Source organism: Kogia breviceps, chromosome 4 (genome assembly GCF_026419965.1).
Source record: "Kogia breviceps isolate mKogBre1 chromosome 4, mKogBre1 haplotype 1, whole genome shotgun sequence".
Classification (NCBI taxonomy): domain Eukaryota; kingdom Metazoa; phylum Chordata; class Mammalia; order Artiodactyla; family Physeteridae; genus Kogia; species Kogia breviceps.
The window spans coordinates 94,541,185-94,566,923 of NC_081313.1; the positions used below are offsets into that span (position 1 = coordinate 94,541,185).

The 25,739-nt window shown below is 41.2% G+C and overlaps 1 protein-coding gene across 2 annotated transcripts; it reads right to left on the reverse strand.

Moving 5' to 3' along the window:
- Positions 1–988: 988 nt before the first annotated feature.
- On the reverse strand, positions 989–18,523 carry TICAM2 (TIR domain containing adaptor molecule 2). Of its 2 annotated transcripts, none has more exons than XM_067031472.1 (2): positions 18,449–18,523; positions 989–5,071 (listed from the first exon to the last, which is right to left on the reverse strand). In XM_067031472.1, the coding sequence occupies exon 2, from the start codon at positions 5,014–5,016 to the stop codon at positions 4,309–4,311; it is 708 nt and encodes a 235-aa protein (XP_066887573.1). In that variant the 5' UTR covers positions 5,017–5,071; positions 18,449–18,523; the 3' UTR covers positions 989–4,308. The 2 variants fall into 2 exon arrangements, with proteins under 2 accessions (XP_066887573.1, XP_058917877.1); XM_059061894.2 differs by lacking the exon at positions 18,449–18,523 and adding an exon at positions 18,339–18,425.
- Between the last annotated feature and the right edge of the window lie 7,216 nt (positions 18,524–25,739).

Consider the following 25,739-nt stretch of genomic DNA (forward strand, 5'->3'; position numbering starts at 1 on the left):
TGTATAACAGGTTACTTTAGTTTCTGTTCTGTGGAAAGTGTAGAGCATTCCAACAAAGGGTTTTAATGTAATTTTTTTTTTTTTTTGCACCCATGCTGTTGATTGCTAAATGTAATAGTCTGATCATGACGCTGAATAAATGTGTCTTTTTTTAAAATGTGCTGTGTAAAGTTAGTCTACTCTGAAGCCACTTGGGTAAACTACCCAAACAGTGTGAAGTTAGCATTCCTTCAGGGTGATGCCAGGTTCCGTTCAAAATTTATTTACAACCTGCTCTGGTGGAGAAGCTATCGTCTTCCGAAACCTTGGTGTAGTTGGTGCAGTTACTGTGTTGTGACCTGGAGTTCACCGTGAAAAGGGTCACCCAAGCAAAGTCACGGAGTTTTTTTATTATTAATATGATTTTTGGCGCAGCCTATGCAATATATCTAAATTGGATTATGGTACCAGATATAGATGGGAATGAAGCTTGTGTATCATCCATTATCATGTGTAATAAATAAACAATTTAATACCCTCAAAAAAAATCATAGATATAGAAAACGAACAGGAAAGGGGAATGGGGGGAGGGACAAATTAGGAGGTTGGGATTAACATATACACACTACTATATATAAAATAACCAACAAGGACCTACGGTATAGCACAGGGAACTCAATATTCTGTAGTAACCAATATGGGAAAACAATCTGAAAAAGAATGGATATATGTATATATATAACAATCACTTTGCTGTACACCTGAAACTAACACACTGTAAATCAACTATACTTCAATATAAAATTTAAAAAATTTTAAAAAGATATCTGTAAAGATGAAAACGTAAATACTCAAATACCATAGAACTGAGAATAAAGATACACGGTGAACATCAAAGAAAAAAAAACCAGGGCGTCTGACTCCACAACAGTGTGAGGGAGGGGGGAGGTGATGGCAGTAGTCAGCCTGGATGCAGGTGGAGAGAATTTAAAAATAACAATAAAACCAATTAGAAGTCAGATGGCTTTTTATTATCACCATAAGCAATTTTCAACAACGCAGTGAAGAAATATTTTTCCTCACTTGGGTGAACCACTCCCACTGTCTTATTAGGATGGATGCTTCAACATCTGTGCCTAACACTGGTGCAGCCATAGTACAACTCTAAGGAAAGCCCAGCTGGGACACTGAGGATGGCAGAGCAAAAAGATGGAAAGAACACATGGGTTTTTAAAAAATTACTGTGGTAAAATATACATAAAATTTACCATTTTAACCATACAATTCAGGGGCATTAAGTACATTTGCAATGTCATACAACCACCACCACTACCCTTTTCCAGAACTTTTTCATCATCCCAAACAGAAACTTTGTACCCATGAAACATGACTCCCTATTCTTCCCTCCCCCCAGCCCCTGGTCACCTCTCTTTTTTTTCTCTATGAATTTGCCTACTCTAGGTACCTTATATAAATGGAACCATACAATATGTATCATTTTGTGCCTGTCTTTTTTCACTTAGCATTGTGTTTTCAAGGTTCATCCACGTTATAGCATGTATGAGAATTTTATTTCTTTTTAAGGTGGCACAATATTCCACTGTATATAAGAACTGGGTTTTTAATGACACCTTTGAGGCACCATACCTTAGGGGACCTATTGTTAGGTTAGATAGTAAGTTTACCTTACAGTGTAAAAGTCACATGGCATTGGCTTTTCTGTTTCTTACAGCTGAAAGAATCCTGACACACAAGGCACAACTCAGGTTCTTCTGTGAAGCTCCAGGGTGGGCAATGAGACCCACAGACAACCAAAATGGATGCTCTCCAACATGTGGCAAAATTTTACAGAATTTCCCTCTAAGTCTGAATCTATACACGTGTACATACGTATACACACACTCACACGACTAGGGCCACACCTTTACCTCTTCTCATCCTCAGTTTAGCTAGTTTGATAATCCCTTATTTCAACGGTTAATTTCAGCATAGACAGTTATTCAGTATTTAACTTTTTTTTTTTTTTCGCGGTAAGCGGGCCTCTCACTGCTGTAGCCTCTCCAATTGCAGAGCACAGGCTCCGGACGCGCAGGCTCAGCGGCCATGGCTCATGGCTCGCGGGCCCAGCCGCTCCGCGGCATGTGGGATCTTCCCGGACCGGGACACGAAACCGTGTCCCCTGCATCGGCAGGAGGACTCTCAACCACTGCGCCACCAGGGAGGCCCCAGTACTTAACATTTTTATTCATCATAAAAATAGATATATGTAACTCCAAATCGAGTGAGACACTGTGCCTGGTGCTCTATGGAGGAGTACAGATTCCTCTTTTCAAAACACTTTTCCACAATCTTCACTGGACTTGGAAATAATCAAGCCTAGCCAAAGGTAAAAAACAAAAACACTTATTTAAAAAATACCATCCAGCATTAATTGCGCCAACTTTGGCAGGCAGGCAGGGTGGGTGGTTAATGTTTTATTTGTATATGAAATTGGAGATACAGGAAGCAGTGTGGCAAAAAAAAAAAAAAAAAAAAAACAATGCTTATCAATAGAACTGAAAAAAAAAGTGAGTAGTATGCTAATATGATAGAAGGGAACTTTAAGTCACCACACAATGAGAAGAATCTCATCTTTGATAAGTACTAGTAGTGGGGGAGGTTTGACTTATTTGCAGGATTATGAAACGTGTTGATTCATAACTATGAAGAGGCAGACTAGAAAGCTGTGAGCAGACACTAGTGTTAGTAGGGGATATGGAGAAGTGGGAATAAAGAGAAAGAAAAATAGGGCAGAATGTTTTTGCTCAAGGGTCCCTAGAAAAAATTTTAAAAATTAAAAAAAAATCTGAGTAACCACGTATTGTAATATTTTTCTGTGACTATAAAAATGTAATGGGAAGCACTAGAAATCAATTACACTGTAAACATATACAATATCCTTTCATTGTGAGCATATATATGAAGCCTCCTGCAACTATTACATTATAAAATTCTATCTTTTTTTTTGCTTGTTCCCTTTTCTGGTTCCTAGTTATTCACATTCTGGGAGAGGACAAAGGCCTTTACAGATTCATCAATCCAATCCTTTCTTTTCACAGATAAAGGAGAGTAAATAGCTTGCCCAGGGTCCCATTCATCCTCAGTGAAAGAGACTGGACTAGAACAACCAGGTCTCCTGATCCCTATCTGGTGCTTTTCTCATTACAACATGACCTGATTCACACTCCGCCTTGTCCCTGGGTTTGTACTTGATGGTTCTCCCTCAATCTCAGCTGGGGCAGAAGGGCTGTGAAAGACAGGACCGGGTCCTCTTGGGGCCTCTGGTTTGCTATGAGTGTGGGGCACTAGAAGAGGACGCCAGAAAACGCATCTCCCACTTCTATCCCAAGTCTGAAAGTGATCTACAACACACACACACACACACACACACACACACACACACACACACACACACACGAGTCAGGCTCTGTGATCACCTAGCTGAGAAGTATTTCCTTGATAGGGCATTGTGTGACAGAGGAGTTTTTAACAGCTGCCATAGGAGAGGTTATTGATTTTAAAGGAGCACATCTGGCCAAGGATACATACACCTTTCAGAAGCTCCTGGTCACACACAATGACCAACAATGGAGAGCTTCCAGCTCCAGGGGTCATGTCAACACCAGGCAAGACAGGAAGTCCCTGACCACAATACCATCAAATGGGCCACTAATCAGTGGTGGGAACTGCCTCCAAATATGCAAATTCCAGCATAAAGGAAACACATTTGATTGGATTCTTTTAAAGAGCCCTACCATTCTCGCATCTATTTTGGGTTTCATATTTATCAGCACTCAACATTCTAAATGTTCTAGTCTGGCTATCCCTATTTCTGGGCGACAACACCGGGAACGCTTTATTGCAACATTCATGAGAGGTGCCTCGAAAGTGAGGGTGGTCGAATCTCTCGAGGCTATTTTTTTCCACAGTTCCTTTGAGAACAAATCAAAGTGTTATTGTATTTTTTAAATGTCTATCATATAAGGTTTTGATCAAGTTCAAATACGAGGAATATGAATTTAAAATATCCTTTGTTGTAATCATGAATTAGGAAAACTGTGAGAGATAACAGAGTTCTTGAAAATGACAATTTCAAGTTTATGGAAACATTAAAAAGTACCACAATTCTATAGACTGTCTTGCAGAAATTTATCTTTCTTGGGCTCCATAAGTTTCTGTAAGAGTGAGGTTCTCTTTCATCTAATCTGTTCCTAGAAATTTGCTTTCTCAAGTGGAGATAAATCATTTGTTTTACAAAACAAGAGCCTTCTGTGTGTTGTGTGTTCCATCTCAGGCAATAAATTGCCTTTGTACCGTATGTCTGGTCTCTTTCCATATAGCTTGCTGTATTCTATATACAGAATCCTGAAAAATCCTTTCCACTTGTGTAGGAAAGCCACGACTTTCTTCCTCCAGGGCGTTGATGGTTCGCAGAGCAAAGGGAGTCCTTTCGCGGGGCAGGGGGTTTCTCAGGGGCCGCATGGGGATGACGGAGTTGTACTTGTGCTGCCTGTTAACAGAGTTCATGAGGGACGTATAGAACTGGAACTTACACCAGGTATCTCTTAGAAAGTTTTCGGTCAGTAATAAGATTGTCCAGGCAGACCCATTGACAGCATCATCCAAATTCTGTAAATGCTGCCTGCCACATGGCATCTCAGCAAAGATTATTCCAGGTTTGATGCCGAAGTCATTTTCCAGCAGATTCTGGACTCGGAGGGCTTCATCTGTGTCTTCTTCAGCATGCAGTATCACAAATTTGAGGAAAACCTCTTCTTCTGCTTCCTCTTCTGGCATCTCCTCCACTCCCTTGGCCTCCTCCTGGTCACCTGTTGGCATCTCTGCTGTATTGCTCTGAGCAGCAGCATCCCTCAGGGAGATTTCTTCAGATTTCTTGGAATCTGATTTGTGATGTCTTTGACTCGTATCCACACTGTGGCTTTTACCCCAAGAGAGAGAAAGAGGGCAGGGATCCGTTTTAGACTTTCCGATACCCATTATAAAGATCCAAATCAGAATAGGAAAGCTTTATTTCTCAGCATTTCATTTCATTCTAAAAGGAGAAATAACAAAGCAGAAGAATACCGTAAACTTAATCAAAACATTAAAAATGAAAAATTTCATTTACCCTGAAAACCTCAAAAAGATGATAATATAAAGTTCTCTAAGAAAGAACTGCCAAACAGATCATTGGGAAATGAAATCGCTGGTCTTTTTTGAGCTTCACAAGGGCTACCACAGGTAGTCAAGGGTAAGTTAAACAGAGGGTCCAGTTTAATATAGCAGGAGACATTTGGAAATTTTAAATGGTATTATAACCACACTATAAACCTTCAAAGTAAAATAAATCACTTTGGTATTTTAGAGAAAAGGTACCATATCAACTCTACCCATATGGAGTTTAAATCCAACTTCTCCATAACCAAATTACTGTTTAAGCTAGAAACAGGAAAACCTAAAGAAACCGAATATTCCAACATTAAATACAAAATTTATTTTTGTATCAAACACAAATACAAAACAGAATACAAATATCCTAAAGATGGCTAGCAGGCAGCTCTACTGACTCAGAACAAAGAGAAGATCTGAAATGTCAAATGACTTGTTGCCCAGAATTCATGGGTTCAGAGCTTTTTTGTTTGTCTAGGATCAGGCCATGTTGTAGTGGGGCTGATGGAGAAACTATAATAAGGATTGTGAAAAGTAAGGAATATCTTTTCCAGCTAATCTTGGGAATACTTAAGAAAACATTTATTCACCTAGGGAGAAATTAACCTCTTGATTTGGAAGTGAAATCTGGAAACAAAGCCTTGTGATTGTCACCAGTGAAATTAACAAATAATCACTGTAGTCTACACTGGTTCTTTTATTTTAAAAATCTTAAATTCAGAGTGGAAGAATTAGATCAGCTGTGAAAGAAAGGTACTCCATGTGAATCTAATTTAAATAAATCTTCAGATAATGTCAGCAGTGTTAATATAACCCCCAAACAGGCAGTTTCAAGGGGGGTTCTTTTTTAACAAAAGACAGAAAATTTAGAATAGATAATTATAAATTCCATGTTTTCAAACTATGGGCCCATAGGCTATATTCTAAAGCATTTTTATTTGTTGTTCATTGGCAAAGACCAGAGTTCAAGAAGAAATCAGAATTTTATTCATTATGACCTAAGTAACATAGCTACATATGCCAAAATATTTCAGGTTTAGAAGAAACCATTCAGCAAAAATGGTGAAAAACTGTTATGGGAAGAAAAAACAAGAGAATTTTTTTCTAATGTATATAAGGAGTGAAAGGGTTTGCTACTGCCTCTGAATAGTGAAGGAACTGCTGGCTATTGCCTGTCATTTATTCTGTCTGTACTTCAGGTTCTGATCCACAGAATATTGTGCCAGCCACCAAGTGGTAGTCTAAGGCATGACAACCCTCCAATGCTATTGATATCCCAATTAATAAACCTAAATGAACTCAGACTCTCTTCACTGGTTAGGATTAAGTGCTGACATTTTAATTGTATCATGAAAAAAGTTTTACTATGCAGAACTGCGAAAGAAGGTTCCCCTGAATTAAAAAAAAAAAACTATCCAGAGAAATCTATTAAAGTGTCAATTAAAATGATCTTCACTTATTCCTTGAGATAGGTTTGTTAAACCAACTTAACTTCATTATCTTAATCACTAGCTGCTGCAGATGAGTGCATGTGAAGTAATATAAAAGATTTTCACTAAAAAGTGTTGAAAACTTCTAAGGTAAAATGGTGTGTTGAGTCAGAACACAGAATCCTTTGAGATAAATAAAAATAAACAACAAAAGAATTACATTATGAATAAAAATTACAATTTTACGTCTCATTTTTCTTAAACACTGGTCAGCACAAAACAGCAAAATACTCCAGAAATCTATGATGTGCTGTTCCAACTTCCAAGTGCTCCTGCCCACCCCCACCCGAAGCAGACCAGCGAGAAGAAAATTCGTGACAATGTCTGAAAACTTCACCATAACCTTCTAATTTGGAGAGGGGAGTAAGGAGTTAGCCAAGGGGAAAAGATGTGGGAAGTTTTGCACTGGAGAGCTGCCTTTCCCACCATCACGTGAGTCAGAGGTGGGGAAGTGGTCCAGATTCTTCACAGGGGTTCTCAAGGCTGGAAGGAAGGGGGAGAACCTGACTGTGTTCACCCTGAGCTAATTAACTCCATCAAAGAGAACAGAAGGAAGGCAGGGAACACAGAAAGAAATGGGGGAGGGGAGAAGGCTGGCACAGAGAATCCTGCGAAGCCTCCTCAATGTCCTCCTCCTCCATCAGGGACAGTGAGCATCAGGGTTAAAACACTGAGATTTCAGCTCCTTCCCCCAGCTAAGCGGGTGGAGAGTGAAGGTGGCTGAAGGGGAGAGGCACACAGGATCACTGTTCACAGCAATAAAAACGTGTGTGTGTGTACATTTTTTTATTTACTTTTTTAGAAGGGTAAACTTTGAAAATATTTATATTGAAAAGTTCCACTCCCATCCTTGTCTTCCCCATCCATCCTGTTGCCCCCCTGGCCTCTTACTGGTGACTGTTTTTATTAGTTTTTCCTATATCCTTCCAATATTTCCTCACGAATACATATATTTTTTTCTTTCCTTTTTTAAAAAAAACTATTACTGTATATATACACATACACTGCCAAACAGCAGTAGGTAGGGAGGTAGATAGACAGACAGTGGATGGCTTTTTCCCTTAGTAATATAACTTCAGAGCCTTCCATATCAGCACACGGAGAACCTCCTCTTATTTACATAATCTCCTAGCATGTGAATGTACCATAACTGTCCCATTCTTCAATATGTGATTTGTTTCTAGTCTACTACTATCATGAACAATGCAGCAATGAATAACTTTGTACAAAGGTCATTTATGTGCAAGGTCATCTGCAGAATAATTGCCCCAAACAGGATTTCTGTATCAAAGGACAAATTGATTTGTCATAGTGATAGATTTGGCCAAATCGCTCTCTGTAAGACTGAACCTTTTTTGCTTTTGTTTTGCTTTTCACTTGACAGAATGACACCTCCACCTCCATCCCTTGCCCCAGAAAAGATCTAAGACCAAAACTACCAATTACTATTGACCACAGCCCAACTGAGCTAATCACATCCCTTCAGGGCAACAGAAATGTGGAAAGATACAACCCATCAGAATGGAGCCCTTAAACCAAAGTTCTGAAGGGAAGATCAACAGGGCCAGGATAAGAAGGAAAGAGAGTCCAGAATGTATTCACTTTATATCTAGGCAAACAAAGGTGCCAAAGGAATCTCCCCACATTCAATAGGAGTAAGAAAAAAGCATGGCATACATGCACACTGGGCAAGTGTGCACAGATGTTACAGGAAATAAGAAAGAAGATAAAGAAGAATCAGAGCATGCAAGAGACAAATAAAAAATTCCATTCTCATTAAGACTATGTGCTCTGGAATCAGACTGCCTGAATGTAAATCCCAGCTCTACTACAAAAAAAACCCTGCAAGACTGTACAAACTACTGTATGTATATCTCTGTGCTTTGATTTCATCATGTGTAAAATGGTGATAATTATAATACCTGCCTTTAACCTTATTTTTACAAAGATCAAATGGCTTAGAAGAGTGCTCCATAAATGTCAGCAGTTAATATTGTTATTAAATACATAACAAAGAAGCTAAAGAAAACTTTATGGTTTTACTTTAGTAGCAATAAGAGAAGGCAGAACTAAGCTGTGTGCCTACAGGGGGGTGAGTGGATGTGGCAGAGGACACCTGCAGAAGTTCCCTTTGACTGTTTCATTGTTCTCAGTAAAAGAGGAAGCAAAACCCCTTCCTTAGGACTGCCCCAAACCTCAATCTCATTTTGTAGTATAAAGGATACAGGATGGAGCCTATTGGGGTGAGATTACCATGTCCACAAGGTTATTATTCTTCTTCAGCCCTATCCAATGCTGATTAGTGTCTGTGTGTACTCTTGCTCCCAGCAGAAGACTTCTGTGGCTGGAGGAGAGTTAGGGCAGCACCCGTTGGGTCCTATCCCAGGACAGGCCCTCTCCGTGCAGAAATTTCTCAGGAGGGTCCTCAGGGTGGTTATAGCCATCAGCCCTCTCTCCCCTGTCCCAAACTAAAAACTGAAACTTCAGTGTGAATTTCTCTTTCATACAAAGTTTACTTCCCTTACCAAGACCTTTGTGAGAGTCAACTGTATGTGTCAGCTGGGTTAGGCTATGGTGCCCAGTTGTTTGGCCAAACACCAGTCCAGACGTCACTCTGAAGGTATTTTTTAGGTGAGACTGACACTTAAAGCAGTAGACTTTAACTGTAAAAATAATGAATCACTATGCTGTATACCTGAAACTAATATAATATTGTATTAATCAACTATATTTCTATTTTTAAAAATAAATAAAGCAGTAGACTTTGAGTAAAGATTACCCTCCACAGTGTAGGTGGAACTTACTCAATAAGTGAAGGCCAGAGCAATACTGAGGTTCCTCAAAGAAGAAGGAATTCTGCCTTGGGATGGCAACATAGAAATTCCACCTGAGTTTCCAGCCTTCAGACTCAAGACTGCAAAGTCATCTCCTGTCTGTTTCTAGCCCTGCAGATTTGGGACCTGCCAGCCCCGCCAGTCACATGAGCCAATTCCTTAAAATGAATCTCCCACCCTCCCTCCCTCTCTCTCTATAAAACCTATTGGTCCTGTATTTCTGAAAAACCCCAATACAACGCTCCTTAAAAGCTTGCTGCCCTAGAATTAAGAGTCAGTTTCCATTTTAAAAAATTTTTTGACCACTTGGGAAGAGAGGCTCCCAAAAAGCAGTAAGTAAAACAATGATCAGTAATAATTTGATAATAAAATACATATGCATAAACCATTTTCAACCTGTCCATGTGTTTACCACAGAGAAAGCTTATGCGTTTAAATCACTGCCTCTGAAATTTAACACATTTAAAAAACATTTAGGCATCTAGTACTTGGATCCTTTAGCCCTGGAGAACTTTTTAGTTGTCTTTCCTATCGGAATAGCACCATCTTGTGGGAAATACATACAAAATTAATAGTTTCTTCCCATAATTCAATTAATAAATAGGTTTTGTCATTATTAATAAGGGTTGTTGAAAACTTACTCTGCACCAAGACCTGCTGGGTTTTAGGGATGTGGACCCAGGATAAGCAGATGATTAGGACTCACTGCACTGGTGCTTCATTCAAGTAACAGGTGCTACCAGAGCATTCAGGATGGACACGCAGTGGGGAGCACTGCATCAGTAAGGCCGAGAGGCAGATGGTTTCCAGGCCGTGGGAGTAGCATTTGCAAAAAAAAACAATGAAGCACCAGAGGGCACAGTGTATTAGGATCATTTTGCACCAGGTGTTTAGATGGCTCAAGTCCAAATATGCAGGGGTGTGAGGGGAGAGGATAGTGGTGAGAGATAAGGATGGAGAGATAAACAGGATTAGAGCGAGTAAGGAACCTAGTTTACTTGGTTCAGGACTTTGAACCTGATCGTGTTGGCAGAGAGAGCCCCTGATAAGTATTAAGCAGGGGAGTGATACGATCTGACTTGTTTTAGACAAGAGTAAGGAGACTAGGCTTAAGGACTGTAAGGCCCTGAACGGGGAGAACAATCAGTTGAGAGGCTGTTACAGTAACCTAGATGAGAAAGCAGAGCCCTGAACTAAGGAAGTTATGGTGGAGATGAAGATATGTAGGAGGTGCCAGGGGTTGGGACGGTGACGGAGAAAGAAGGATCAAGTATGCTTCCCAAGTCTATGCCTTGTTACATTCACTGAGTTGTTTGCTGAGACAAGCAGGGTGGGGGTTGGATGTAGTTGACCAGTTAATCCAGTTTGGGACACAGGGAGCTTAGGGTGCCTGTGACCTGGAAGAGGAGCTGTCCAATAGGTACTTAGACATGTAGGTCCGAGGCTGAGGAGAGCATCTTGATTGGAGATAAAAGCTTGAGACTAGCTCAAATCTGTGAGTAACTGAAAACAAGTAGAAAGAAAAGAGAAGAGAGCTGAAGACAGAATCAATGCCTGAGGGGCACCTGGAGGAGGGGGGGCCCATAAAAGAGAGGGAGGAGTGGCACCCGGGCAGCAGGAAAATCAGGCACAGAATCCGGAAGCCAAGGCAGGAGAGTACCTCAAGCAGTGGTCAGCGTCCAAGGCATTGAGCCCCTTGAGGTTCACTGGAGCAGTTACAGGGGATGGTGGGAGTCACCAATATGCTCAGGAGTCTAGAGGATGAGGGGGCGGGGGAGGGGAAAGCTTAGCTAAGAAGCAAAGAAGCCAACAGCTACAAACGAACATAGGGTGGGGAGAGGATTCCATGAAGAGAGGAGAAACTCAATGTTTGGAAATGGAGGGAACTGGCTAGTAGAGAGAAAGGGTGGAAAGTATGGATGGGAGCTTCTTAGAGCTGAGCTGTTCTCCTCTTGGTCATGGGGCAGCTCTCTCTCCTACTGCCCCTTTCCCTGGGAGAGGAGAGAGGCCACCTAACTCCTGAGGGCGCTAGATCCCGGGGTAATGTCTGTGATGAATACTGCAGATGATGTGGTGACCTACAGGACTTTGGGTTTTAGTTTCTTGGGAGAACGTGAGTGCACTTTGCTTTTTTAAAAAATCAGCGATGGCTGTATTATATTGTAAGAGAGCACATTTCTTGCTATCATCGTCTGGAGGTATGGAAAGAAGGGAAGGTATGGATGTTAAGTAGCCAAAGGGGCGTTCTGTAACAGATACTGCAGATTTGCTCACGCAAAACTTATTCCAACTTCCTTTTAGTGAACCTTCCTGTACTTCCTGTACCACAAGTACTAAAAGCTCTATTTCCTAGACTTCCTTGAAGCTAGGGTTCTGGATGTAATTCAAGTTCTGCCAATCAGATGTACTTACTAGTGTGAGTTAAATATGAAGGGAAGCAGAGCATGAGGCAGTGACTTTGCTGGTTAAGACTCTAGCAGAGTTGATGTGATTCAGAGCTGGCTGCTTGCTGATCTGGCAGGAGGTTTCACAAAAGCTCCAGCTCCGGACTTCCCTGGTGGCACAGTGGTTAAAAATCCGCCTGCCAATGCAGGGGACACGGGTCCGAGCCCTGGTCCGGGAAGATCCCACATGCCGCGGAGCAACTGAGCCCGTGTGCCACAACTACTGAGCCTGCACTCTAGAGCCCGCGCACCACAACTACTGATCCCCCATGCCACAACTACTGAAGCCTGTGCGCCTAGAGTCCGTGCTCCGCAACAGGAGAAGCCACCTCAATGAGAAGCCCGTGTGCCGCAACGAAGAGTAGCCCCCGCTTGCCGCAACTAGAGAAAGCCCAAACACAGCAACAAAGACCCAACGCAGCCAAAAATAAATAAATAAAAATTTAAAAAGCTCCAGTGCCACTAGACCAGTTCGGGAGGTGGTGGTCTGAGGTATTCCCAGAAACTCAATCTGGACTCTAGCTCTTCAACTTACCCAGTGATACTGTACATTTTGTAATATCCTCTAATGCACACTTTTCTGCTTAAACTAGCTATAGGAGACTCTTGTTCTCTGCAACAAAACTATGATTGATACAACATCCAAATCCAGGCCAGGGAACTACAGCAGGTCAGCAGCAAAACATAGTCTGCCACCTGTTTTTATAAGTAAAATTTTACTGGAAGACACCCATGCCTATTCATTTCTGTATTGTCTATGGCAAACTTCATGCTACAGAGGCGGAGTTGAATAGTTCCAACAGGAGCTGTGTGGCCTGTATCGCCCATAGTATTTATTGTCAGGACCCAACAGAACAGACCTGCCAGCCAGACAAGGAACATGTAGACTTTTCTTTCAGAGTTCTTCACACTGGAAATATTTTATTAAAATAAAATCCCAACTAGGGTGATCAATATCTTCAGGAATAGGATGGGTAGAATTTGAATCCACCTGTTCTTTACTGAAATAACATTACTGAGAGTCAGCTGTCATTTATTTTCTTCTTTTGAGACTTGCACAGAATCCATAAGGATAGCAAAGGCCCAGTATAAAGGAAAGGATTAATTATCAAATATTACCCATTGATACTTACAGTCTAACTAAGCTAGTGCCTATATTTTTCATTTTAGGTACCAAAGCTTGCATTAGAAATGTTAGGGATCTATAGGAGTCTAAAACTCTATATCTTCCCTTCATGGCTCTAGTCACACTACAATTAATTACATGTTTGGATATCTGCTTAGTTTCTCATCTTTCCCATTAGACTGTAAACTCTATCAGAATAACACCAAATTTGTCTTGCTTGTCACTGTATCTCCAGAGTCTTGCACATAGTCAGCATTCAACAATATCTTATGGGGCTTCCCTGGTGGCGCAGTGGTTGAGAGTCCGCCTGCCAATGCAGGGGACATGGGTTCGTGCCCCGGTCCGGGAAGATCCCACATGCCGCCGAGCGGCTGGGCCCGTGAGCCATGGCCGCTGAGCCTGCGCGTCCGGAGCCTGTGCTCCGCAACGGGAGAGGCCACAACAGTGAGAGGCCTGAGTACCGCAAAAAAAAACCAAAAACAAAAACAAAAAACCACAACAATACCTTCTGAATGAATGAATGAATGAATTAGACAATTCCAAATATAAGACCTAACACAGTTTTTCAAGTTGAGAGATAGCTGAACAGATAGCTCTTTATCATCCCTAGCATATAAATTATTGACTCAATCAGAATATGGACCAGCATATCCAAATGTATGGAATTTTCAATGAGCAATTATGTTACATTTTTAAAAACAGTGTGAACATAAATATTGTACATTCATTTCAAGATACAGCTCAAGGGTCAAATTTGGCACAATGCTTTTCCTTTGATCTCCAGGTTGAGTTAAGTACTCCTCCTCCGGCTGCCCATAATATCCTGCTCATATTTCTTATAATATGTATCGCACAGCACTTTTAACTTGTCTTCCTTGCTGGCCTGGGAGGTAGCTTCCACCTCATTTTCCCAGACTTCTCCACCATGGAAAATAGCGCCATCATCTGCCCAGTTACAACAGCCAGAAACCTCAGGCATCCCTGACACTTTCCCCTTCCATTCCTACACTTTTCACTTCCACGCTGTCAGCAAGCCAACCTGTAAAACACATCTCAAAATGTTCCACTTCCCTCCCCACTGCATTTTCACTCTAGATCAACATCTCTCCCCTAGTCTGCTACACTGCTCCTTCCTAATCGGTCTCCTACAGCCACTCTTGGTCAGTCGAATCCATTCTCCACTCAGCAGCCACAACGATCTTTTTAAGTACATACAACTGATCAAATTACTACCATTTACACCCCTGCAATGGGTTCCTACTGCTCTTAGAATCAAAATTTCTTAATATGGCAAAAGGATGCCCTGCATGATCCAGCTCCATCAGCTCCAAGCTTATCTCATGCTTTTCTTCCCTCTGCTCCCCCAGTTACCTACATGTGTGTCTTTTTTTGTTTCTCAAACTTGCTCAGCTTTCTCCTGTTACAGGATCTATGAAAACATTTCATTGCAATTCTGAAGTATGAGTTACATGACTATATTTTCTTATTAGAGAACTTGTACATAGTATCATAGGCTAGCCAACATTCTCTTGGAGGTACACAATCAAAATGTTCAAAAAGTAGGGAATGGCAACATAAACTATGTCATATTATTCATGTGATTGAACCCTATTAAATCATCAAAATGTTTACGAATGTTACGAATTATTTTAACGACATGAGAAAATGCTTCCATAAGTGGAAAAAATAGACTATAAAATAAAGTATACTGTAAAACTTTGTAAAAACAAACTATAGAGAAAATAGATTGGAATGAAGTATACCAAAAAGTTAACATTGGTTAGCTGTGTATGGTAGATGTGTGAATGTACATGTATCTATATCTATACACCCTTTTTCTACAATGATAATGTAATCTGGAAAAAAAAAAAGATTCTTTAGTAAATACATTATTCTCTAGATTCTGTGTCTTTACACAGAGGTCACATTCACTTAATGCCTCAAATAGTATATACCTTATGTGCCGTATCTGCACATTTTGGATGGGTTGAGCTCACCTCCAGGTTTAATTGTTTGATCTCCTGTTTTTGTTTTTAATCTATATGCAAATTTTCCAATAGTCTGTATTTGCTAACTCTAAACCCAACAGGGGTCCTCCAATATCTCACTTAATTACACATATTAGAAGGCAGAATATTCATCTCCACAGTACCTAAAACAGGTCCTTGAGCAAGTAAATGTTTAATTAATTTTTTAAAAATTGCTTCTATCAGGTAGAAAAACAAAAATACACAAACTGGTCTTCCCCTGGGCACCATCTTTTTCACCTGTGGAGCCTGTCTCTTTTCTCAGCTGCTAGGAAGGTCCAGGTCGATGAGTGCCGTCTAATCAACATACAGAAGCTTTGGACAGGAGATTTGATCATGATTTCACTCATGGCTTTCCTTTAACCCTCTTACTCTTTGCTCCATATTCCAAATCCCTTTATTTTAAAATTTTATTTAATCTTCTATTGTATATGTTTATTCAAGCATCTGAAACCCCAACTCTGAAATGAGAAAAAAAAATTTTTTCTGTTCTTTTAAAAGAAAGGAAGGTACTGGGTTGGCTAAAAAGTTCATTCAGGTTTTTCCGTAAACTTTTTGGCCAGCCTAATAGTACCTATTCTACTGGTAACATCACAGAACTAGTTCCTTGGGATTAAAATGAGAAATAAACATTATGTAAATTAAATGGTCTTTTATTCCCCAACAGCTTTTCGTGAAGATGAAAATATTGTTTTTCATTTCCATTCCCACATATTTTAAAAAGAGAACTGAATCTTGCTATGAATCTTGTTACTCTGACACTGGCTCAGTCACTACACAAGTTAAAGACATGTATAATATTCTCTGAACAAGTGCCTTCATTCTTCTCTTCCCATTAAAACTACCTGTTACTGGTACCACTCAACAATGCTCTGAATCAGAGACTACTGCTTCCCACTGAAGCAAAGGAATTGAAAAAAATACTGCATATTCTTTCCGGTAAACAGAGTATTTTCCTTTCATTTTCTATATTTAAGAATGAGAACTAGCCTTAAAGGGCAAACCTTCTCCAAACCAGGAACAACATTTTATAAAAACACAGACTGTAAGGGCAAACTTGTACATCTTATCAAAGTGAGACTCAAGAGAAAGCTGCTGTGCACTTTCAACATTAGAGAGTCCTAGCAACCAATAAGGATTTAACGGTGCCAAAAGCTTCGTGGAATATTAGAGAACAGCGTTCAGTATCTAACAGCCACCAACCCAGAGGATCAGTGACAAGAAGATGTTACCAGGACTAAGGCAGTAACCCGAGACAGTATGTGAACAGGGGAGTGAAGAAAGTGAAGGTGTACAGCCTGCGATGGCCTGCTGCAGGCAAGAACAGCAGCAAGATCAGAGCCACTCCACGTGAGAGGGCAGGGTGGGGCCGGGGGCGGGTGGGAAGCAGTCAAGGGTGAGATGACACAGGGCTTTGAGCCATGGTAAGAATTTGGTTTTTATGATTCTGATGAGAATCCACCAGCTTGAAGGGAAGTGAAAGTTCTGATTAGACATTTTTTAAAAAAACACTGCTGTTTGGAGAAACACTACAGAGAAGCAAGGGTAGAAGCTGGAAGACCAAATCAGAGTCTTCACAGTCGTCCAGTAAAAGAGAATTATGGTTTGTGTTAGAGAGGGCACATAATATGTGGTCGAACTTGAGCTATCTTTTCAAGGCAGAGTCAACAGAGTTTGCTGGATGCTTGGATGTGGCCTCAGAGCTGAAAAGAGGAGTCGATGATGATCCCTAGAGTTTCAGCCTCACTGAATGGCAGTAACATTTCCTGTGATAAGGAAGGTAAGTGAAGGGCAAACAGAAGAGGACTGGGTGGGTGTGTATCAGTAATTCTGTTTGGACATACTACATTTAAATGCTGATCAGACTTCCTAGTGGAGATGTTGAGCAAATAACTAGACACATGCGTCTAGAGCTCAGGACAGAAGTAAAACTAGAAAGAAAAATTTGGAAGTCATCAGCTTATAGATGTTATTTATAGTCATGAAATATGGCTTGGGATAGAAATTGCCTTGGGAGAAAGTTATGGCTCAGAAGAGAATATGGCCAAGAACCAAGCACTGTGGCAGTCTAACAGTGGTTGAGAAAAGAAGGAAAAGCCTGGAGACACAGAAAGAGTGACCAGTGAGGTGAAAGGAAATTCAGAAGAAGGTGGTGGTGACCTGGAAGCCAAATGCAGAAAAAATATCAAGGAGGAGGGAGCGAACAACTGTGTCATAGGAGGTGGAAATGTACACAGACACTGGATTTCACGAGTGACAAGGGGATGATGGAGACAAAAAGCCTGAGATGAGAGTGTGGAGGAGGAAACCGGAGGAGCAGAAATAAAGGCTTGGAGACAAGTCTTTCAAAGAGCTTTTTCTCGTTCTCTTTCTTTTCTTTCTTTCTTTCTTTTGTCTTTTTAAGTAAAAGGGAGCAAAGAAATGGGTGGGACCTAGGAGGAGACGTTTGGTCTAGCGGGGATTACTTAAAGGCAAATTATTTATCAGCAGGTATTTGTTAAACGAATAAATTTTAAAATACCACAGGGGCCTTCCCTGGTGGCGCAGTGGTTGAGAATCCGCCTGCCAATGCAGCGAACATGGGTTCGTGCCCCGGTTAGGGAGGATCCCACATGCCGCGAAGCGGCTGGGCCCGTGAGCCATGGCCGCTGAGCCTGCGCGTCCGTCCGGAGCCTGTGCTCCGCAACGGGAGAGGCCACAACAGTGAGAGGCCCGCGTAACACACACACACACACACACAAAATTACCACAGGGAGCCAATGATTAAACAGATGAGGTGCAAAACATCCAACATACAGCTTGACATCTGAGTAACATTTACTTTGTTTCAGGAGAATGTAAGGCATTATTCTATATATGCCCATCTACTTTCTGATTTCAGTGAGATATAAAATGGAGTTGCTTATCTGTATTTATAAACAAAGCACTATTTAAGATTATTTTTAAAGACTTTTAAAACCAAAGTTTACTGCCATGAAAAACTGGAGAGGTCCTAACTAACAAAATTCTGAAAACGAGCTCACAGCTGCCAGACCAAATTGTTTTTATCCAAATTAGCTTTGGGACAAGATCCCAAATCGGCAAACCAAAACCAAAACTTTCAGCACTGGCTCACGTGTGCCTGGCGGAGGCTCCCACAGAACCTTTAAGCCCTCTGAGACGCTGGACTCTTTGCTTAGGGTTCTGAGGTTTCTTTAAAAGATAGGTTTCCTAGTCAAAATGAAACTTACAAGACAGGCAGAGAGTTGGCGGGTGTGCTCCCTTCAGAGCGAAGCAACTCTGCTGCTGGAGGACGGCCGGCTCGCCCACCCCCGCGCCCGCCCGGGCGCCCGCTACTTGCCGGGGAGGCAGGCGGCGCTGCAGCTCCGCCACGGCTCCGTCCTCCTCGCCCGCCGAGCGCTGCGCGACTTCCCGTGGGCGTCGGGAAGGAGAGGCGGCCGGTCCACTGCGCGCCGCAGACCCCGCCCCACGCCCGCGGCCCAGCGCCGCGCGAGGCGGGGCGCGCGGAAGTCAGGGAGCCGCCGAGTCCCCGCCCCGCGGGGCCACGCCGCCACTTAACCCTTGCAGGCCGGCGTCGCCGGAGGGAGTCCGGGCTTTACGAGGCTGGAAGTCTCTGGACCGCTGGAAGGAGAGGCCGGGAGGGCGGAGGAGGGGAAATCGCGCAGGGTAATTGTTCCGGCGTTGCTTTTTGTTTGTTTTCTTTTTTTTTTTAAATGTCCCTTGAGGCCCGACTTGGAGGCCAGGAAGGAAAGGGACTCAGCTGTCCCTAACAGACGTGAGTGCGGGCATGGGAGCTGCATTCGCTGCCTCCGCGCCTACCTAGCGAGCCCAGCATTGAGCCTGCAGCGGAGCCCGGGGCTCCCAACAGAAGCCCCTAGACTCTAAAGGAAGGAAACAGCCAGTCTCACCCAAAGAAACCCTCTAAGACCCTTCCCGAGGTACAGCGACTCTCCGGGCCCTCCAAGTTGGTTCCTTGGCTCTTCCTTTCTCTTTGGGGTTCTCTCACTGGCTACTGCTGCAGTCAACCACATCCGTGGTTGGGGCGTGGGGGTGGTGGTGGTAGCGTATCAGTACTCCCCACTCTCAACACCAACCAAAAGCCACCTTGAGAAAGATTCCTTTCTCAGATTCTTTTTCACAGCCGAAATAGACTGGAACTCCGCTGAATATTTAGGGAGAACAGAAAAGCAACCAAGTAGTTCTAAGAAGGATAAAATGCCTGATAAAGCCAAATATGTTATCCTACCATATCTATCTCAGGCTCCCAATCCCAGCCATTTCCAAAGAACCCAGTTCAGAAACCACATACCCCCCACCCAACAACCCCACCCTGCCTTCTTTTCAGGCAATCCCTACTCACTGCCAAAGGAGGAGAACCCCATTACTAAACGTCAGAGAAGACAATGAATAGTACATTGGAATTGAAGGTCCATACCTGGATCTCAGAGGCTTACTACTGGTAGAGCTAAGTTATTTTATCTTCCTCTCCCCCCTACCTAACATGCGGATGGGCCATTGAAGGTGGTACTGGCAGACAATAATTACTTGGTGAAATGCCCTATTAAGCATCATGTCAACACGATTCATTATCCACTGACAGCTGGTTTCTCTTCCTCCCTCTATTGACTTTGCAGGTAAACAGTGGCCTCCCTGTTACTAAATCTGGTACTTTTTGTTGCCTTCATTTTCCCTTCATTTCCTAATCTCCCTTTGGCAATTGACAAGGTTGATCATTGTCTCCTCCAGATACTCTAGTTCCTTGATATTAACAACCCATGGGGCCTTCATGCTCATCCTACTTGTTAAAATTCTTCTCTTTCAGTCTCTTCTGCCTGTTCCTCTTCCTCTGGCAACCCTTCATACCACTGCTTTCCAAACTTCTTCACTGAAATATCACTAATGACAAATGCGATAAACATTTACTTCCCCATTCATCACCCACATCACATGCATAAGTGAACCTGAAGTCACTAATGTCAAGGGCAAATTTACTTGAATTGTCTCATTTTATGTTTTAAATTGCTCCAAATTTTGCACTGTTCTTCATAAATATTCACATGTTGTACTAAAAAAAATTTCAAATTGGTTACAAGTTAAATTTTTCTCCCCAAATTATCAAGTATACATGTCAAGAAAATGCACCAATCACGTATGCCACAAATATTTAGAGTCTTCTAAAGGCACTAGGGATATAATGTGAACAAAACAAGAGATGGCCCCAGTCCTCATGGAGATTTTGCAGTCTAGAGCAGGAGACAGAGGACAGACATTGTGTACAATTTCATTGAAAAGAACGAATGAATGGAAGAAAGCAGAGTAAATTGGGGAGGAGTGCTAATTAAGTCAGGAAAGAGATGGCTTCTCTGACATGTAAAACGTTTTTCCTGTGGCTTCACACCCTCGAAACCCTTGGCATTCAATGCTCCTGTTTTCAGGGTCTTGATCCACTGTCCTCTTTCGCTTACTCTACCATTTCCCTGGATATCTTACATATGTCCATCAGACTCACAGCTCAATAAGTAAGGATATACATGATTTGAACATGATTAATGAACTTGACCTCATTGACAGATACAGATTATGGCACCCAATAAAATTTCAGAACACATTCTTTTCACATACATATGGAACATTAACAAAATCAGATCATGTTTTTGGCCATTGAGCAAGTCTCCACAAAGCAAATCAAAAGACTGAAATAATATGAATGTGTTCACTAACCAGTAATCTGAAAAACAAAAACAAGAAAAGCCCCTATATGTCTGGAAATTAAAAGACACATTTCAAAATAAGCCATGGGTCAAAAAATAAATCACAACAGAAATCATAAAATATTTCGATTTGAATGTTACAAAAAATACTAAATATCAAAACTTGTGGGATATCGCTAAAATACAATGAGAGGGAAATTTCTGGTCTTAAATGGGCATATCAGGAAACAAAGCCAGAAAGTCAACTGTCTAAACAACCACATCAAGAAATTAGGGAAGAAAAAAAAACCCAGGAAATGAAATCCAAATAAAAAGATAGAAATAATAAAAATAAGACCAGAAATTCAAGATTAGAAAAAAAATAACAGGATCAACAAGAGCAAAAGATGGTTCTTTGAAAAAGACTAATAAGATTAATAAACAGCTGGTAAAACTAGTCAGCAAAAAAAGACAGAGAAGACACAAATAACAATACTAGAAATAAAAAGGAAACATCACCACAGATCTTGACATTTAAAATATGAAAGATATTAACAACTTCATTCCAATAAGCTATTTAGATGAAATGAACTGGGAGAGACAGTTATCCATGTGTCTCTTATGTCCCTCTATGTCTTACTGAGTATGTACAAGATCCTGACTACTTGAGCCATTTCTTAGGGCAGCATTTACAGTGAGCAACCTTGAGATATGAGGTACTGTCTCATTCCAGGGCAGAGAACAAGCTTGCTTACTGCTTGCTATAAAAGTGGTGGATTCCTTAAGCTCAGTGTTCCTCAGATGTGACACAGACCCACTGCATGTGTAGCATGGACCTGGGCCTCATGTCACCCACAGGGGGGCTTGTGAGCAAGAGGAACCACTGCAAATATGCTGATAGGAGTGCCACTTGCTGTGTCATGAGTAACAAAATCTTTTGTCTCTGATCCAGGAGTTTTGTGTCTTCTGCCAGAATCCATGAAACAGTAATAGGCTAACTTATTAGATTGTAAGTGGGGTAAAATCAAATCCCAGACCTGACAAAATGGATAGGAGGGACTGCTAATGACAGTGAAGATATCATCAAATTCTCTCCCCGCAAAACAAATATAAACTGGACAAAATTGTCAAAAACAATCATTGAGGGCTCTGGAAATTGACCAAAGGAAAACAACAAATTGAAAATCATTTATTCACTTTAAAAAACTCTGCTGAATTTTGGGTAGGAGTAGTGGGAATCTGCAGCATTCTAACCAGAAGCTGCTTTTATCTCTCAACCCCCATATACTACTCAGCTTTGTTGGGGCAACAGTGCTACCAGCATGAGGCCAGCAATGAAAGCCAGGAGCCCCACAGCTGGAGGGAGCCAACTTGACTTGGTAGAGGGCAAAAAGTCCGTACCTAGTGGTGCTGTCAAGAAAAATTGCAAACTTGGGAGGAAATAAATGGAGAAAGCCCATAGGTGTTAGCCTGAAGTCGTGATCTCCCGTGAGGTGTGCAGCAGACCAGTGGACTGGCCAAAAATTTAACAGGGAGATCCTGGAAATGAGAGAGCCCACTGAGGGTCAAGATCAGCTCTTCACTTATCTCTGTGTGACTAGGAGGCTACATATACACAGAGAGACACAAGCTTGCCCCTACAAGCCTGCTCCTGCAGATATCTGCATTGGAACCCTGGTTCTAGCACTAATTGTGTGACCTTTGTCAAGGCATTTAACTGTTCTGTGCATCAGTTTCTTAATCTGTAAAATGGGAAAAAGCAGTTTTTTAAATATAATAAATTATATTGAATGCAGAACATAGTACAGCAGACAATAGTATTACAAAAGTATTTAATATTATTACTTCTCAAAATGTGGTTTAAAAACACTTGCCTCAGAATTCTGGAGGGATGTCTAAGATTCAATCCAGGTGTACTGAATCAAAGTCTCAGGTTCAGGGGAAGGAACCTGAGAAAGATCAGTTTTTTACAAGTTGACTAGGTGATTCTTATACCACCAATGTTTGAGAACTATTATTTTTAGGTAAGATTTATAGTTTTCTGTTTGGGGTCTATGTGCACATGCTTGAAGGTATAAGTTATATTTACTTCAGTATCCTCATTGCCTAGCACAAAGCAGACATTTAGTCAAACATCTATTAAATAACAGAAAGCTTTATTTAAAGCTAATCAACATCCAGCTCTGCAATTCCCACAATGTGGAATAAATAACAAATTAGGCTTATAATTCAAACCTTTATATTAATATAAAAAGCTAAAATTACTCTAATATCATACAGAGCAGTGGTTCTTTAATAAAACTTTTTGAGTCATGGACTCCTTTGAGAATGTGATGAAAACTACAAACACTCTTCAGAAGACTGAAGATATATATTAAACCTTGCAAATAATTTTAAGGGGTTCACCTCAGGCTAAAAACATCTCATATGAAAACTGGCTTGTTGTCTGTCTCCTAGAACAAAACACTAAGTTCTTGTTTATCACTGAATCTCTATTTCTAGAAAAAAGGGTAGAGCATACTTGGCACTAAATAAATATTTGCTGAATGAATAAATGAGTCACTGATAAAAGGATGCTATCTGGAGGTTATCTGGAACTCCTTGAGTCACCCAAGGGTGATATACAGTAGAGAATGAAAGCACAGATGTTGTATATCTTATTCATGATGAAGATGTAACCTTGAATTTCTAGAGGTGGGTAATGAAAAAACAGGTCACTTGGACCAATGTTTCCACTTAAGATGAAATATGAAGAAACACAATAAGCACCTTGAAGATGTTAAGACAGAATTTACCTCCTCAAATTCAGGAAGAGGTTGAGTTCAGGAAGCTACTTTTGCCCTTGGGGTGGCTGCCAATCTAGAGAAATAAGTTGAGAAGCAGAGTTGTACTGTCATCAACAAGAGTTGGAAAGACAAAGGTTGGGTTTGGTATTCACCAAAAGTGGTGAAACACCCCTTGCTCTAGACTGAAGCCCAAGGGCGCTACCCTGGAGTGAAGGTACAAACTGCAGTGCAGTGGGCCCTCTGGAAGGCCATAAAATCTAAAGCCTAAGTTCCAGACTGCTAATGACCTCAGGTACACAGCAGAAAGAAACAATAACCTCTTAGGGAAGAGAAAATCATCCTAGATCTTACATTATTTCTGTTTTCTTTTTCACGTTTCTAATGCAAACAAAGATAATGAGGTAGAAGAATAACCAAGACAACATTAACTAGAAGCAACATGAACTACAGACAGCAGAAACAGAACCAAAGCAGGCTATAGATACTGGTATTCTCAGACACAAAGTGTAATCCATGGAAATAAAATCCTCACTGAAAAATGCAGCAAGGGACTGGATACCATAAAAAGTAATAGAGCAGATAAGAAAAAGAATCTAACAGAAAAACAGAATTAAAAAATATAAAAATAGAAATTATGAACTCAATGAATGAGTTTCATGGCAAATTAAAAACACCTGAAAAGTGAATTTGTGATCTATAAGCTACACAAGAAACTATCTAAGATGATCAGAGAAAATAAATATAGAACATATAGAAGAAAAATGAAGAGATATAAGAAATACACCAAGAAGGTCTAACATATGTTTACTCAGGGCCCCAGAAGACAGGAGAGAGAATATTGGGCAGAGGCAATATTTAAAGAGATTATAGTTGAGAATGTCCCAGTACTGACATGTCAGCTCATCCAAGATGCAAAACCCAAGTGGGAAAATACAATGAAATTCTCACTTAACACAGCATAATTAAACACCAGGAAACCAAATACAAAGACAAAATCTTGAAAGCAGCCAGTGGAAAAAGGACAGATTAGTTTCAACGGAGCAAAAGACTGATAATTGATTTCTTCATAGTAACAAAATGGAAGCCAGAAGATTATGAGAAGATATCCCCAAGTGAATTCTATGTCCAGCAAAAATCTCCTTCAAGAATGAAGCCAAAATGAAGACATTAAAAAAACCCCAGGGGCTTCCCTGGTGGCGCAGATGTTGAGAATCTGCCTGCCGACGCAGGGGACACGGGTTTGTGCCCTGGTCTGGGAAGATCCCACATGCCGCGGAGCGGCTGGGCCCGTGAGCCATGGCCGCTGAGCCTGCGCGTCCGGAGCCTGTGCTCAGCAACAGGAGAGGCCACAGCGGTGAGAGGCCCGTGTACCGCAAAAAAACCCAAACAAACCAAAAAAACCCCCAAAATATGAATTTGCAACCAGCTGACTGGCACTAAAGGAAATTCTAAATGTATTCTTCAGGTGGAAGGAAAATTATTCCAGATGGAAGCTCAGCAAAGAACAAAGAGCAGGACTTCACTGGTGGCACAGTGGTTAAGAATCCGCCTGCCAGTGCAGGGGACATGGGTTCGAGCCCTGGTCTGGGAAAATCCCTACATGCCATGGAGCATCTAAGCCCGTGCGCCACAAGTACTGAGCCAGTGCTCTAGAGCCCATGAGCCACAACTACTGAGCCCATGTGCCACCACTACTGAAGCCCGCACACCTAGAGTCTGTGCTCTGCAACAAGAGAAGCCACCGCAAGGAGAAGCCCGCACACCACAACAATGAGTAGTCCCCTCTCGCTGCAACTAGAGAAAAGCCCACACGCAGCAACAAAGACCCAACATAGCCAAAAATAAATAAATGAATAAATTTATTTTTAAAAAAAGAACAAAGAGCAAAGAAGGTGACAAATATATGGGTAAATCTAAATGAATATTGGCCATATAAGACAATAGTAATGACTTCTAGATACAGAATATATGACAATATATAAATTGAGAGGGTGGTAAATGAACTCATAGAGCAATTGTCAATAAATTCCAAAGAATTTGTCATATACAGAATATATTATCTGATCACAATGCAATTATATTAGAAGTCAATAATAAAAGAGATCTTAAATACTTATTTTTGGAAAGAATTATAGTTCCAAATAATATCTATGGC